Raw genomic sequence first — 17,412 nt, forward strand, 5'->3', positions numbered from 1 at the left:
CATTCCATTCAACTCGGACAGTCAGAATTTCTAACTTCCTTCTTGCAATGGAACGCCACTTGAAGTCAGAAACATTCACTTTTTCAGAAAATAAAAAGTATCAAAGTGCCAACATTACATAATGATAAAACTTTTGCAGAGGTAATTTTGTAAAATGCAGTAAATTATACTTTCTTTTGAAAATGGTACACCTGTAAAATAAATGGTAGCATATAATTAATCCTCCACAATTTGGCTGCTAGGAAACTTCTATTTACACCAGCTAAGCTAATAGGAGCATTGCAGTTTTGTTTCCTTATACAGTGCATCCTATTCCAAGCATCGGGCAATGTATTGCCTATTTAGATATCAAGTAAGAATATCCCACATCTGAGTTGATAGGAATGATATGTAGCATTACTTTAAAGAACAAAAAGTTATGTTTTCCAACCTTTTATCAAATTTAAGAACTTACTCCAATTTTTTTTTCGCTTGATATAATCAAGGCCACATGGGTGGAGAAAACGTAATTTTACCAGTAATATCAAAGCCTAATAATCACTATCAAATAAAATCCCAAATACAACAACAAAGTATCACCCTTCATTATTTTCCACAGAAGTTAAATATTTTGCCTGTGGTCTTTAAGGTCACTTAAAACTCCAGAAGGAATTTAAAAGTGTAAAAGCATGTAGGCATGTTTTTCCATGGTCATGAGGCTATGTTTGTGGACAATTGCTGACTCTACAAAATGGCCTAACACTGCGCTATGCGGTTAGAGTAAGCGACTGATTACTCAGTAACACTTCACACAGCAGTGCGTTATGGATGGAGGTGCACGAACTGGCTGCCGTGAAGGTCATGGCCCAAAGTAATGATGAGTATGTGAGTTAGTGTTGGTCAATGGAGGGAAGTGATGATGTTGCTAATAATACAAAGTGTATACAGTGTGTGTGTGTGTGTGTGTGTGTGTGTGTTGTGGTGGGGGGGGGGCAGAGAGTGAGAGAGTGAACAAGAGAGAAAGACAGACAGAGAGAGAGAGAGAGAGAGAGAGAGAGAGTGCAAATTTGTCTTCTGTCTAATTTCATGACACTCACCACACGGCCTGTCTCCACTGATGTATTGTCTGCCTCTGTATCCGCACAAACACAGAGGTGACACAGAACTCGCATACATGCAGCCCAGACTCTCACCACACAAACACAAACACACAGTACGCACAACTTTCCCAGCTCAAGGACTCTGATGTGTTTGGAAAGTGCAATGTGTTCTAGCGGTTAATTTGAATGTGTAGCTCTCTGTATGTACACAATGTGATTTGTCCAAGTAGGACATGCTCTTGGATTAAACTCCTTTGTAGGTCTTTGAACAATATTCATATCAAATAATCATAGACATAACCCTGACCATAATCCTTATCTATTCCTAAAATCAGAGAGAAATTATTGGTTTATAAGAATTTCGTTCAGTACAATAATCCCAACCCTATGCTTATAGCCTTAACTGTACCCCTGAAATTGGATTTGTTGATAGGAAAGTTGTTAATAAATTTACCCCTAAGCCTAAACATAATCCTAAACCTAAACTCTGATTGGTTAATAAGAATGTTGTTCAAGACCTTTACTGAAACCCACCGCCTAACCCTGAAGCCTGATTAGTTGATAAGAATGTTATTTTTTTACTGAAACCCATTGCCTAACCCAAAACTTGGATATGTTGGTAAGAAAGTTATCCAAGACTCTAACTGCCACGTAACAGGTGGTTGATAAGAATGTTGTTCAAGAGCCTAACACCAACCTTATGCATAGCTCTAGCCCTAAAATCATTATCATTAAGGATAAAGATTAGTAAACCAATCGTTAATGGATATGATGTTCCAGGACCAAGGTTAGCTTGTGTAAATCACGTTAAGCCACAGAAAGCATGACTAGCTGTTTATTCTGAAAGTCACAGTGTTTGTTTTTAGTGTGTTATTGTATATAGATTTTACAGCTTTGTGATTATGCTCTATAGGAGAGTGGCATAAAGGAATCATGATTTTCCTGTTGCTGATCTGATGCTGGCATCCTCACCAGGCTGTGAGGAATCCAGACCACAGCCTGAGAAATCAGCATGTAGCCTGATGGAGTCTAAACCTTGTTATCTCTGTTACACATTCCATCTGCATTTTCCTCTCTCATTCTATCTCTCTCTTGCTTTCTTTGATCACAGTGAGCCAATGAATCAGGCAATCTTGCAGTTGGCAGACAGACCGGGAGGGAGCTGGTGAGAGTTTGTCTTTTCCACAACATGACAGACCTGTTTCTCTTTTGCATCAAGACCACTCACCTGTATCCTAGCAACACCTTCCCTGATGTGGCAGCCTCTCAACACATTGATGAGAGTGATATCATGAGTCTGTGGAACAACCGTCTCATCTCTTCTCTTCTCTTCTCTTCTCTTCTCTTCTCTTCTCTTCTCTTCTCTTCTCTTCTCTTCTCTTCTCTTCTCTTCTCTTCTCTTCTCTTCTCTTCTCTTCTCTTCTCCACGGAGATAGATGCATTGCACACATGTGTTTGTGTTTAAGGCCCAGGGAGCTGAAATGTGTTAGTTAGAGCATCTGTGAGCCCCTCTCTTCTGGTGCTGAATTTGGGTTTTAAGGGTCTATGGCGCAGTTCTGGGACAGTTATCATCCCCTTGGAGAATAAACCAAAAAGAAGTCTTTCAGGCTCTTGGTAAAAGTAAGAGTAAAGAGGAGAGGAAATAAAAAAACTTCCATCTATCCTCTGAGTTCTCCATCTCTCTTTTCCCCTCCATTCCTATGGAAATTGGGCAGTTCTCGGTGGACTAACAGCAGCGTATGTGTTTGCAAAAATGCTGCTGTGGCACATTTATCTGTTTGTGCAGACACACTAATACACAAACCCAACCCACCCACCAACACCCACACCCACACACATGTTGATGCAGCTATCCTTATGAGGACTCTCCATAGACATAATGATTTTTATACTGTACTAACTAACCCTAACCCTCACAAAAAATGTTCTGCATTTTTACATAAAAAAAAAAAAAAAAAGTATGTTTTTAAGCGATTTGAATTATGGGGACACTAGAAATGTCCTCATAAACCACATTTATAGCATAATACCCTTGTAATTACCAGTTTGTAACCTAAAAAAAAAATTCCTCGTAAACCACCCACAGAAACACACACACACACACATACAAACATGAACGTAAACACTCTCAGAAAGTTTAAGCTGGGCCAGTTTCCTTCAGTTAAGACCAATATCCAATGAATACTGCTTACAGTTTGGATTACCTTTATAAAAAAAAAAAAAACACTTTATTGAATGAAACTTTCTTAGAATGCTGAAGAAGATTAAAGTGTTCAACAGAGTCCACCTACTTTTTCATCCGTCCTGGTTCGGGAAGTATTTTCCCATTAAATGTTTTCTATATAGTATTCTTCAGAGGTGGGACCAAGTCATTGTTTTCCAAGTCACAAGTAAGTCTCAAGTCATTGCATTAAAGTCTCGAGTCAAGTCCCAAGTCAAGGCAGGCAAGTCCAAGTCAATTTACAAGTCCTCAACTTTTAGCTTCAAGTCTTAAACAAGTCATTAGTGCGCTTTGTGCAAATTAGTAACAGAGTATTAATTACTATAGTAAATGTATACTAATTTTATCTAGAAGTTTCTAATTTATAATCTAATTTTATCTTCTTTTTTTTTATCGATATCAACCTGTAAAGACCAAAGAGGGTAATAAAGATGATACATGGATCTTATCTTTGGACACACATTAAGGCAAACCAAACTTTTACTCTAAACACGCAGTGAAAGTATGGAGGACAAAACATGCAAAAATAATAAATAAATACATAAATAAATAAATGTAATAATAAGAAAATAAATAAAGGAATAAATGTCTTGATAAAACAAATATAATTCGTTTTTAATGAAAGTTATTCCTGAATTTATTTTTGTATGACTTTTTTTCCTTTATTTGTTATTTTCTCTTTTTATTTTTATTCTTTAAAACATTTTTTATTCTTTCATTTGTTTTAGTTTTTTTATTATTTATTTATGCATTCATTTATTTTTATATTTATTTATTCCCACATGTATTTATTTCTATATTTAAATATTCCCACATTTATTTATTTTTGTATTTATACATACATTTCTGTCTCTTGTATGATAATGATATGGGCGGGTCCTGCTTACCATTGGCTTATTGTAAAAACACAAGAGCTTAAGTCAAGCCAAGATTTATTGGTTATACTACAATCACAAAATAAATGGGGAGCTGTTTCTTCAACAAATCCACAAAATTATCAAGTTTCATAAATGATATGATTTAACCTTGTCCTTTTCTTTTTTTTCTGTGTATATAACTTCATATTTTGATGTCTGCAAATCCATAATATTGTTTTCTGTTGTTATGATTGTTCATTGTAAAAGAGACAACCATGCTTCATTTCCCTGATCGTTTATGTATGTATACATCTGCAATAAAAAATTTTTAAATCTATAGCTAGAGTTGCGCGACATGCGAATGAAGTCGATAATCACGCATCAAATAACTGTTTCATTTAGAGTAGAGGTGCTTATTGATGGTTTAGGAGAGCTGTGTCCGGTATGAATGTAGAAGCACATCCTGGATTGTATATATATATTTATTTATTTATACATGTATTTATTTTTACTTTACTGTGTGCAACATGGAAATGAGGGAGGCGGTCCTTGCGGAGCTCCAGTGCATCATTGGTTGAGAGCTCAATAGTACTTATCGGAAGCAGATGGACGTCCCACATTAGCACACTTTAACTCACACAGATTTTGAATATGCAGGGAAAAGTTTTGCAGAGAGTTTAACAATCCAGGATGTGCTTCTACATTCATACCGGACACAGCTCTCCATCTGCTTCCGATAAGTACTATTGAGCTCTCAACCAATGATGCACTGGAGCTCCGCAAGGACCGCCTCCCTCATTTCCATGTTGCACACAGTAAAGTAAAAATAAATACATGTATAAATAAATAAATATATATGGGAATATATAAATATGGAAATAAATATATGTGGGAATAAATAAATATAAAAAATAAATTAACACAAATAAAAAAATATGCAAAATAAATGAACAAATAATTAAAAGCTAAAAAGAATAAAAATAAAGTTAAAAATGAATATAGAAAATAATAAAAGGAATAAAGTCATACAATAATAAATTCAGGAATAAATTTAATTAAAAAATAATTATATTTGTTTTATCAAGACATTTATTCCTTTATTTATTTTTTTATTATTACATTTATTCATTTATTATTTATGCAGGTTTGGGCCTCCATATGAAAGGACGCTGAACGTGCTGAACTGGTGAATGAAATCTGAAATATTACCAGGCAGTGGCTAATTGCAGACATTTAAGCTGCAGATATGAGTTATATACTGTAAAGGGCTGCGAACAGAGTAAATGATCGGTTTCGTGATTTTTAGAACCATAACCAATATAATTAAATAAATATAGCTAAACGCATGACAGAGGACAAGCGCGTCCGCAAATGAATAAATGTGTTTACATGCACATTCTGACCAGTTATGCTCAAAAAGCACCAACATGTGTGTGGTCATGCAGTTCCTTTATCGAGGTCATACAACAGCGTGATAAAACACTGGGTAGATTTAGTCCATTACACCAATTGCTGCTTTTTGTTGTTTGCATAGAGCAGATTATAGTCTATATTTTCTCATTTTATTTGTTCCTTTTTACCTTTTTGTAAAACATGATGTAAATTAGAAAACACTGTTATCAATGTTTGTGATGTTCATCCAAGCATACCTGCTCCTTCATCCACAATGATGTTGACTTTCAAACTACATAATTAAGGAAAAGGGCAAAGACACAAAAAACACACATACTGTACAATTAAACCAGGAAATAAACTGGAAACGTAACGCCTATGGTAGTTTTGTACAAACAAAGATGATTGTTGAAAGATTCTCAAATCATGCTGAATAACGTGATCATAAGATTTTGTTAATGCAAGCTTGAGTGCATGCTATCATTAAAGCTGAAGGAGGACATGTCAAATAATAAAGAGACTCTTAAATGTTAATTGTTCAATTAAACATTTTCACTCAAACTGTTCACTGATAATAACATTTGTTATCAAACTGTTGAATAATTTAAAAAAAATACTAAATAGAAGTGGACTTTTGAAACACATGTCATGTTATACACACATACATACTATACTGTAGGCTACTGTTTGGCACAGTGATAACAATATTAAAATTGTTACATTTTAAATGGCTCTTTGTGTCAAAAAGGTTGAAAACTCCTAGTGTAGTGTGTCATTGGAGTGGGCGGTCACTGCTGATCTCTTTTGCCACGGTTCTCTGATTAATGGATTTTGCCCCTCGGGATCATCATCAGAAGTGTAGTTCTTTATCAGGAATTCCGCCATTAACCCTCTGGAGTCGATGGAGGCACGGTGCGATTATTTCGATTTTTTTCTAATAACAACAGAAACGACTTAAAATACTTTATCATTGATGGTCATACAGATAAGAGGAAGACATCATTCGAAATTGTAAAGGGTCTACTTTTATTTGTGTCCACTCACAATATAAAAAAAAAACAGGATGGACTTTCTGTTGCTTCTGTCTCTGTGAAGCTTTGTCGTTACAAAAATGAATCGAAATTCAGCGTATAATTGTCGCACAGACATGATAAATATGTCTATAGAAACTTTGAAATGTCTACATTTAAATTAACCAATTCAAATCCAAAACAAATATTATCTGATTATGTAATGCTTATATGAAACTCACGAGAGGTACAGTTTTTCCATTTCAGCTCATTAGCGCTGGTCCAGGCACACCCATTCGCTGAGCACGCTATTCATATGGTAGTGATCTGACACCCCAATCAATGCTATAAAAATACTATAAAGCTTCATCAGAGTCATCGATTTGCTATCGCTTTTGAATGAAGGCACTTTCACATGCGATTAAGCTCTACAGATGATCCTGAAGATGAACAGTGAGGAAGAATTCCAATATATGTCAGAAGAAGATCAAGACTGATGAGATGCTTGCATTTAAATATCAACTTGATCCAGCTAAGGATATCATTTCTGATGGGTAAGTCATTTATTCATCTATTCATTGTTTATGTACTGTGTGATAATAGGGCATAATGGGGCAAAGGGCTCTGCAGGGTAAAATGGTACTTTTATTAACATGGATCCAGCGAAAGTTTCACAGCTCCAGGCCACATCCAAGCACCAGTGCGAGGTATTAAGGGGTTACCAAGACCAGCTGAACAACCTACGAGCTATCAATGAATGTTTGACACAATATATTCACTCACTGCCAGCTCCTCATGCTAAACCGGTAAGCTTTACTCTCCCTGATAAGTTTGATGGTTCTGCTGAAAATGCAGTTTTTTTTTATATCAGCTTTATTTTATCAAGACACAAGGAGATGTTCTTTTTGATGTCACTGCTTCCTGGCAAAGCTCTCAATTGGGCCGACGCTGTTTGGGATAAAGATACTCAAATCCAGGTTTCATTTGATTACTTTGTTCAACAAATCCACAAAGTCTTCGAGTATCCAGCGAGCGGTCAAGATATCTCTGTTCAGCTACTTCATCTATGCCAGGGTCATCAATCAGCAGCAGATTATGCAGTTCTGTTCAGGACACTAGCGGCTCAGAGTGGGTGGAATGATGTCGCTCTGAGGACGCGCAGGGGCTTAACCTGAAACTCAGGACGGAACTAACCTGCAAGGGTGAAGGTATGAATCATTCTGAATATATCACTATGGCCATCAAGATTGATAACCTCCTTCATGGCTTTCACCCCAGATTCTATAGTCTCAGTACAGGCCCAGACATCCACTGCATCACCCGAACCATGCATGTTGGAATGCCAACAGCAACGCAACGTAAACCTTTGATTTTACTGTGGTTCACCAAGTCATCTCAATGTTTTATGCCCACACAAGAAGTGAGTACTATGAACATTAAATCTCCCACCTCACATCATTTTCTCTTGCCTGCAGAAATCTCCATTGGTGATCATGTAAAATGTGTTACAGCATTAGTGGAGTCTGGGGCTGCTGTTAATCTCATTAATCAGGGCATTGTACAATAACCCAACACACCCACCATTAAATGCTTTCCTAAGATTACACAAGATCACCACTGTGGACAACGCACGTATTGGTACAGGCATAAACCAACAGACGGTTCCGATAACCATCAAGATTGGACTTTTTCATGTTGAAAATATCTCACTCTATGTCAACAACTCACCCAATCATGCTCTTATCCTGGTCATCACTGACCCATCGATATCCTGGAACCATGGTGAGCACACACATTGGTCAAGTTTCTGTCATGAACATTGTCTCCATGCTGTCTTGCTGTTTCCAGGCCTTGCTTTATCACTAGTATAGAGAAGCCCTAAATCACAGGAGACCACTATTCCCAAGGAGTATGCAGAGTTCAGTGAAGTGTTTAGCAAGATTAAAGCTACACTACTTCCTCCTCATCATCCATGGGACTGTGCCATTGAACGTATGTCCAATACAGCTCCATCAAGGGCTTCATCCATCCCTCCACTTCCCCAGCTGCTGCAGGATTCTTATTCGTAGAGAAAAAGGATGGAGGTCTATGTCCCTGTATCGACTATCGAGGACTGAACTCTGTCACCATACAATATCATTACCCATTGCCACTTATCCCTTCAGCCCTTGAACAACTCTGTGAAGCCAAGATCTATACCAAACTAGATCTTAGAAGTGCGTATAACCTCGCCAGGATCCGAGAAGGGGATGAGTGGAAGACTGCATTCATCACCACCAGGGGGTGCTATGAATATTTAGTCATGCCGTATGGACTTGCTAACGCCCCGTCAGTTTTCCGGTCTTTCATCAATGAGATATTCAGAGACATACTGAATCATTGTGTGGTGGCTTACATTGACGACATCCTTATCTACTCACAAAACATGGAACGACATATCCAGCAGGTCAAGACAGTCTTGTCACATCTCCAGAAACATGAACTATTCGTGAAGGCAGAGAAATGTGAGTTTCATACCACCTTCCTGGGTTACAACATCAGCCATCAAGGTGTAGAGATGGATGTCTCAAAGCTAACAGCTGTCACCAAATGGCCTCGACCTACTAAACTCAAGGAAAAGACAGGAACATCAGAGGTTGTTATCCCTCCTACGAACCACCAGAGGGAACCCACTCCCGAATACAAAAACTGTACCATAGCTTCTTTGTTGACTTACTGTCTGAACTATATTAATACAATGCTGTTTCCATTGTCAAGTTACAAAGTATTGCTAGCTTACCCTGCCTTACCAAGCGTTTTTCCAATACTATTGCTGATTGTTTGTTTGTTATGACCATTGCCTGTTTTCCTGGATTTACTGCTTTTTGGATACCCCTTTGTTTTGTTTGCCTTGTTGGACTGTCTTTTTGGTTTATTGGATTACACCGCCTGCATGATGACTACCTCTATTTGCCTGCCGATTTGGATTGTTTGCTTGTGTTCTAATTACCCTCGAGCACATGGATCCTAATAACCTCTCCATCCCCAGTTCATTACACATAAATGGAACTATGGGAATTATGTTGGGACTAAACAAAATCCAAAATAAATCAAGACTGTTTTAAATTTTATCATCTTCAAAGTACTCACCATTTGCCTATAATTTACCAACTTCTTGAGGTATGCATTTTAAAAAGTATTGAAGGAATTCTGTTTTAAGCACTTACTGGCTGCTTTTCTATATTATTTGGTCAAAGTCAACAATTGCAAAATATTTTTTTTAATTAAAGTTTAGTTGTATAATTAAATAAATTAATATGGCTGCACAGTTATATTTTTGTCTACAAAACTAATTTCAGATCAAAAGATTTTTAAGATCATGAGAAACATTTCAGTAAAGTGGTTCAAACGTTTTGACCGTAGTGTATGTATATTTTTTCTTTTGCTACGTGTACATAAATGTTGCTTGTATATTATTATAGCACAATTTGTGCTGAATACATTGTAATAACAGTTTTGCAATTAATTTGGTATAAGTAACTGAAATAAGCACAAATGTCAGGGCATGTCAAAACATCTCAAAGATCCAAAAACGCCTTTGACTCCAGAGGGATAAAACATTTTTTTAGTTGAAATAACTTCCAATTGTGGCTTCACCAGAAGCATATTCCATCAATTAAAAACCTCTGAGTTCAAGGTAGGTATGTCTTTAAAGGTTTAAATGTTAATTATTATTATTTATTTTTTATTTTCTCCCCAATTTGGAATTCCCAATGCGCTCTAAGTCCTAGTGATGTCTCGCTTCAATCCGGGTGGCGGAGGACAAATCTCAGTTGCCTTCTCGTCTGAGACCATCAATACACGCATCTTATCACGTGGCTTTTTAAGCGCGTCACCCCAGAAATGTACTTCGTGTCGAGTCTTCACGCTATTCTACGCGACATCTACATACAACTCACCACGTGGCCCACAGAGAGCGAGAACCACATTATAGTGACCACAAGGAGGTCAACACAATGTGACCAGCCACCCTAGTAACTGGGCCAAATGGATGCTTAGGAAGCCTGACTGGGGTCACTCATCATGCCCTGGATTCGAACTTGCAACTCCAGGTGTAGTAGTCAGCATCTTTACTTGCTGAGCTACCCAGGCCCCCAAAAGTAATTTTTAATTTCCAATATGGAAAAAATTAAATGAATAGGATTCTTACTTACAGAACCCGACTGTTGGACTCCATTGGGAAAGCGAATCCTGTCTATATACCTAAGCATCTGTCCCTGACTTAAAAAAATGGATATCTGTGTGATTTTCCCTGTACCATTCTCTTGACCAGTGCAGAACTGAACTTCAGGGTCGGAGATTCCAATGGCAATAAAGAACATGGAGCAATGAAGGACACTGGAAAGGCAGATGGGTATTTGAAAACACATACAGCGTTGCAGGCAGGAGGAACAAGGACATTTGTGCTGATTCCTGCACTTGCTGACTCCCCCATCTGTTGAGCGAGGTCTGCAGAGAGAAGAGGGGCAGCGTGGGTCCATGTGACACATCTGCCCCTTGCTTGGGGCTTTTAAATAGAGACAGAGAGGGGACTAAGGCATCCTGCCAGAGCACAACTCCCCAGCCCAGGTATGCTTCTAATAGAGGCCACTGAAAGCCAACCTCTTTCTCTGTGACCGCTTCTGTCTGTCTACGTGCCTTTGTGTCTCTATCTTTGCCTTTTGTAATCTCAATGTGTCTTTTCTTTCTCTCTCTCTTTTTCATTCTGTGCCTTGTGTTTTTATTGAAGGTGTACTTTTATTCTCATTTTGTCTTCCGTTTTCATGCTGTTCACACTCTCAGTATTAAACTCATCCACTCTGAAGAGCGAGGATTCATTTCTCCTCTCCACTGGGGGTCTTTGCAATGCACTGTGAGGTGTGAGGAAAAGGCCAGTGCTTCTCCATAACTCAAAATATGTCCGTTTACATTCACAAAATACAGTGGTGAGACAGGTGAGAAACTTTATTGAAAGTAATAATACCCCCTACCCTATTCTTCATGGTCACAGTGTGGGGTTAAGGACTATATTTTGAGGGTCCTCCAAAATTAGAGGTCTGCTTTGTCTTTAGGTTGACATGGCTATTCAAGGAGTAAACATTAAAGTTATCTGTCAATAGATTAAAGAAAATATTAATGATTAACCATATTTGTTTTTATAGTTAAAGCTTCTGTGTGCCATGTTTTCAAAGTTAAAGAGATTGATCACCAAAAAATAAAAATGATGTCATGATTTACTTGTTCAAAACACATATGACTTTCATTTTTATGTGGAACGTAAATGGAGATGTCATGCAGTCTCGGTCACCATACACTTTCATTACATGTTTTCACTGTACAATGAATGTGAATGGTGACTGAGGTTGTTATTCTGCCAAATATGTTTGGGTGAACTTAACCTTTTAATCTCGTATCCTAGTGTGGTAGGAAGTAAACCATTTGCAGCTTCTGAAAACTGGGCTCTGTGATGGTATCAAACCATATTTCCCCTTCTGTCGCTCTCTCCACGTTGTGTCGGAGAAGGGACACTAGGGGTCTCTCTTGAGCGCCGATATCCACCTCTGATCTATGAAAAAAGGCAAACGAGAGTTGGCAGCCGGTATTTGCATGTCCCGCCCCCGGACATACGGGTATTTAAGCGGCGCAAATACGGGAGTTCATTCAGAAAATTTCTTCGGAGCCGATGGTCTGTCTGCAGTTTGCTGCGAGTTACACACCACTTTAAACGTTCCTGTTTCCTCTGACGATCTGCATGCTGTTGGATCTTGACGGTGCACAACAGCGGCTTTCTCCTTCACATTGCACGCCGTGCATTGTTGCCCCTGAGCGCTTCGAAAGCGCAGACACACACACACACTGTGTATTAAAAGAGTAAATTCCTATTAAAAGAGTAATTTCTCTAAAAGAGCAAAACACAGCGGCGTTGAACGTCCTGTTCAGGACGCGTCTTTTTCAAGATGCCCTTCCGCCCCTGTGTTGTTCCTGGATGCGGTAGAGTGCTCTCCGCTTCAGACGGCCACAGGCACTGTCTCGTGTGTTTGGGCCGCGATCACACCGAGGCGGCGCTTGTGGATGGCTCATGTTCGATTTGGGGGTGGCAGCGGGTGCAGTTTCGCCGGGTAGCCCCCAAGGTTCCTACCACACCCTTCCGAGATCAGGTAGTGAACTTGCAAGCGCTGCCCCGGGAGGAGGCAGACCCAGCCCTTTCGTTGCTATGTCCAGTGCGCGCCCTGCGCATTTACCTGGACCGCACGCAGAGCACCAGACGCTCTGAGCAGCTCTTTGTCTGCTTTGGGGGACGGCAGAAAGGGAATGCCATCTCCAAACAGAGGCTCGCCCACTGGGTTGTCGACGCCATCACACTGGCTTATCTCACCCAGGCCGTGCCCCTACCCTTGCGGGTCCGAGCTCACTCAACAAGGGATGTTGCGTCCTCGTGGGCAATGGCCAAGGGCACCTCCCTAGCAGACATCTGTAGAGCCGCGGGTTGGGCAACACCCAACACCTTCGCGAGGTTTTACAATCTCCGCGTCGAGTCGGTTGCGTCTCGTGTTTTGTCAGGTCCGAGCCCGTAGAACTCGGTAACACGTAGACCGACCGGCCAGGTGGATTGTTTGCGCACAGCGCCCTTTTCCTGACGTCAAGGTAAAGTAGTGCGCCTTCTTCCCAGGGCGCCCCACTCCGAGTCGGGACCCTGGTCGATTCCTCCCCAGCCCTCCGGGTCCGCGGTTCAGGGGAGGAACTCGCCGACCCAAGCCACTGTGGGTACCCTGATGGCTACCCTGTACTGGTATAGGTGCTCCACAGGTAAGGCCTCCTGCTCGGACTCCCCCTGTGTGTAATTCCACGGTTCTGTCCCCTTAAGAGCGGACCCCCGTGTCTCCCTTAGGCAGTTACAGCTGCCCCGGTCGCCGTGCTGTAGCAACTCCCCCCTTTCGAGGCTGGATCTACCACCGCACCATACTTTCCACACAAGCCCTAAGACGGACGTGTGACGTGTCTATCACTTTTCCTCCCCAAGAAAAAGGGCAGGTGTGGTCTCTGCAGGGTCTGGGTAAGACCCCCTTCCCTATATGCGTGTAAGGGCCCCGCCGTGATTGCTCTATGCGAGAAACATAGAAAGAAAAGAGGCCCAGCCAGGCTGGCCCGTTCCCATGTTGGCAAACATCGCCTTGTTCCCCTCCCAGGGTAACTAGAAGGATTCCGATGTTCTTATGGGGCATTGGGGAAGGGTACGTGCAGCCAGGTACAGACGATGCGCGGCACTGGATGAAATCCCTGCCCGCCTCTGTATCGGCAGTTCACGTACACGGTTCAGCGCATGGCAAGATTGGAATGGGTCCCCTGGGTCTCCGACACAACGTGGAGAGAGCGACAGAAGGGGAACGTTTGGTTACGTATGTAACCTCCGTTCCCCGAGGGAGGGTGTGTCTTTCCTCCGCCATGTCGCTGAACCGAGCCACTGTTGTGGCCGGACCATTTCCGGCTCCTCAGAAAAATCCTGAATGAACTCCCGTATTTGCGCCGCTTAAATACCCGTATGTCCGGGGCGGACATGCAAATACCGGCTACCAACTCTCATTGGCCTTTTTTCATAGATCAGAGGTGGATATCAGCGCTCAAGAGAGACCCCTAGTGTCGCTTCTCCGACACAACGTGTCGTTCCCTCCCTCAGGGAACGGAGGTTACATATGTAACCAAACGCTCTATTTGACCGTCCTGGCCCAACCACTGGTGTGAGTTTGAGTCGGGACATAGAAACACAATTTTTCAGAAAATCTATATGTTTATAGTCATTCTTTTTGAAGTTCTGTTTGGAGGTGCTAATGGTGAAGACATTAAATCCTTTAAAACACTAAAACACACACACACACACGCACACACGTTTCCCTTACAAAATGTAGTGAGTCTAGCTGTAAAGCTGTTCCTAGTCAAGTCAGTTGGAAAAGCTTAACTCTCCAATGAAGCATAGAGTACCAACAAGGCATAATATTGCATTAATAATTCAGATCAAACTAACTTTATAATGACTGAATTATAGTAACAGATAACTGGGAATCAGTTAGGTAACATCTCTCCTCAGGCATATTCAATAATGAGCAGCATCTGGAGAAACATGCGCTCAAATGTACACACACAAAGAAAGGATTGAATTATGTATAACCTACTTAATCTATGCAACATTAAATTATCGAATCATTGCTATCACAAAATCAGTGTTTGCGCAGGCACAAGCACTCGTGTTTTTGCCCTAACTGAGTCTCTCAAATGATTTCAAATGGTGATGATGCAAAGCCTCTAGATAGAGGACAAATTCACAAACAGAAGTTATAGACACAAGTAGAGTGTGGGATATTTTACCGATGAAGTAGGACAGCAGAATGGCCAGCAGGGAGGTGGCGGCGATGGCCGACAGGGCAGCACATTTCCAGCTGCAGTACTTGGAGGGCTTCTTCAGCTTGAAGGCGCTTCTGGAGAAGGTGCTTCTGGGTAAGAGCCGTGGCGGTGGTGAATATACTGTGCCAGAGGTCAAGGGGTAACCCGGTGATGAGCTGCTAAAGAGAGGAGTGGTCCCTGATGATGTCTTAAACAGGAAATGCCTATGAAGAGAGAAACAGTGGGTTAATTTGTTTATTATTCCAAACATAATTAAGCTATTTAACACAAGCAAGAGTGCTGTTGTACTGAATATCAGCTTGGCTGTGAGTTGTACATAGGTATTGATTTGTTTTTGTTTTCCAGCAGATTTAAAAACAAGAAGTTAATTTTGAGTTAAGGTACGTGTGTGTGTGTGTGTGTGTGTGGTGCGTTGAACACTGAGTGCCGTGGGCGCTTGTTGGGGTGAAGGACAGTGTATGCAGCGCCTCAGTGTGGGGCACTGGACATATGGCACACGAACACATGGCACCGCAGGCCCGTCCCGGCCCACCGAGGGACACTTACACAACAAAGTCACTCAATAATTCAAGAGCCTCTGCTCCTCTCAGGTACAAACGCACAGACACACTTCACCGAGACCATACACGGCAACTCAGTCATCTGGTGCCTGCTCATTTCCGTCAAGCAGTGGAGGGCTGATGAAAAGAAAAATATAGAGAGGAGGATATTTCTCTGTACTTCAGAGAAAGATGAATCATTACAGGCTCATAAATGGACTCTCTGCGTAGACAAACAGGACGTGATTTGTTAATATCCAGCCTCACCACTGAGACTACAGAGAGACAGAATGCACTCGCTGATACTCAATCGCTCTGCGCTAAGCTTTCAAAAAACATCTTAAATGTGTGGTTCATAGACCACAGAGCCATGTAACAACAGCTTGGCAGGGTTCCATTCAATGTTTTTCACTCTAGTCTGCAATTATTGTAGAAATAGATTTACGAAATGCCCTATGTGTCATTAAATAGAGAATCATCTTCATCCCTTACTAGCATTAAAGTTGAAGTGCATAATTTCTGCAGCACTAAATAGAATTGCAAAAAATAAGATTGTTTCCCAAACACTCTTTGGTAAGTCAATCAATGAATAGCTTACAAGCTGTCAAGAAATTTAATCTCAAAATGAAAAGATAAAAAAAACAAGAAAAAAAAAGAAAATGAAGCCAGTAAGATTTTGTTGCATTGCGACATGCAAAAAATTGTTAGTAGTCTAGTGTAATGCAAAAAACATTACATTGTAAAGTATGTCTGTTAAGTACAATGGCAACATTTTACAATAAGGTTGTTCTTATACTTTCTTATACTTCAGTGCCTAAATGGTTAATACGTGCTATCAGAAGTAATGTTTATGTTTCACAGTGGTAAACACTCGACTGTCCCAAATTTTTTGGAGTGTGTTGCAATCATCTGATTTGAAATTACTGTATATATATATATATATATATATATATATAAACAAATTCACAAGGTAAAACAAGCAAAGGGGGAATATAATTTACAAATCACTCCTTTTTATTTTTATTAAAAATAAATATTCTGTCACAATTTTTTTTGGAATTGGGGTTGTAGCAACTAACATAACCTAGCAATGAACCATTATATTCTTATAAATATACAGGCACAAGATTTATTGATCATTGTTAGTTTATGATACCCAATGCATTTACTAATATTTACAAAAATAACCTTATTTTAATGTATTACCATTACAATAAGTATACATCATGTAACTATTGTATTGAATTAAGTTATGCTGATTTTAATAATACATTTGATTAATAATCTACTAAACTAGTAAAATAAAAATGTAGTATGTATTATTATAAAAAATACACACACACATATTGTATATATATTAACAATACACTGATCAGCAACAACATTAAAACCACCTGCCTAATATCGTGTAGGTGTGGCAGGGCCCATTACTTTCCTGCTGAAAGATGCCACTGCCATCAGTGAATACCGTTGCCATGAAGGGGTGTAGATGGTACGTGTCATAGTAACATCCACATGAATGCCAGGACCCACATTTTCACAGAAGAACATTGCCCAGAGCATCACACTGCCTCCACCTGAATGCCTTCTTCTCATAGTGCATCCTGCTGCCATCCCAGGTAAATGAGCCACATGCACCCCGCCATCCAAATGATGTGAAAGAAAATGTGATTAATCAGACCAGGCATCATTATTCCAGTACACCACAGTCCAGTTCTGACGCTCACATTCCCATTGTAGGATTTTTTGTCACTGGACAGGGGTCTGCATAGGCACTCTGACCGGTCTAAGGCTACGCAGCCCTATACGCAGAAATCTGAAATGCACTGTGTGTTCTGACAACTTTCTATCATGCCGGCAATACGTTTTTCAGCAATTTGTGCTACTGTTGCTCTTCTG

At 40.2% G+C, this 17,412-nt stretch overlaps 1 protein-coding gene across 1 annotated transcript in view; it reads right to left on the reverse strand.

Moving 5' to 3' along the window:
• Positions 1–17,412, reverse strand: part of LOC127659897 (teneurin-2-like) — a 333,843-nt gene that overhangs the window by 75,110 nt on the left and 241,321 nt on the right. The window contains exon 6 of the mRNA XM_052149875.1: positions 14,939–15,177. Coding sequence (XP_052005835.1) covers positions 14,939–15,177 — 239 coding nt within the window. The remainder of the gene's footprint in view (positions 1–14,938; positions 15,178–17,412) is intronic.

Source organism: Xyrauchen texanus, chromosome 19 (genome assembly GCF_025860055.1).
Source record: "Xyrauchen texanus isolate HMW12.3.18 chromosome 19, RBS_HiC_50CHRs, whole genome shotgun sequence".
Taxonomy (NCBI): Eukaryota; Metazoa; Chordata; class Actinopteri; order Cypriniformes; family Catostomidae; genus Xyrauchen; species Xyrauchen texanus.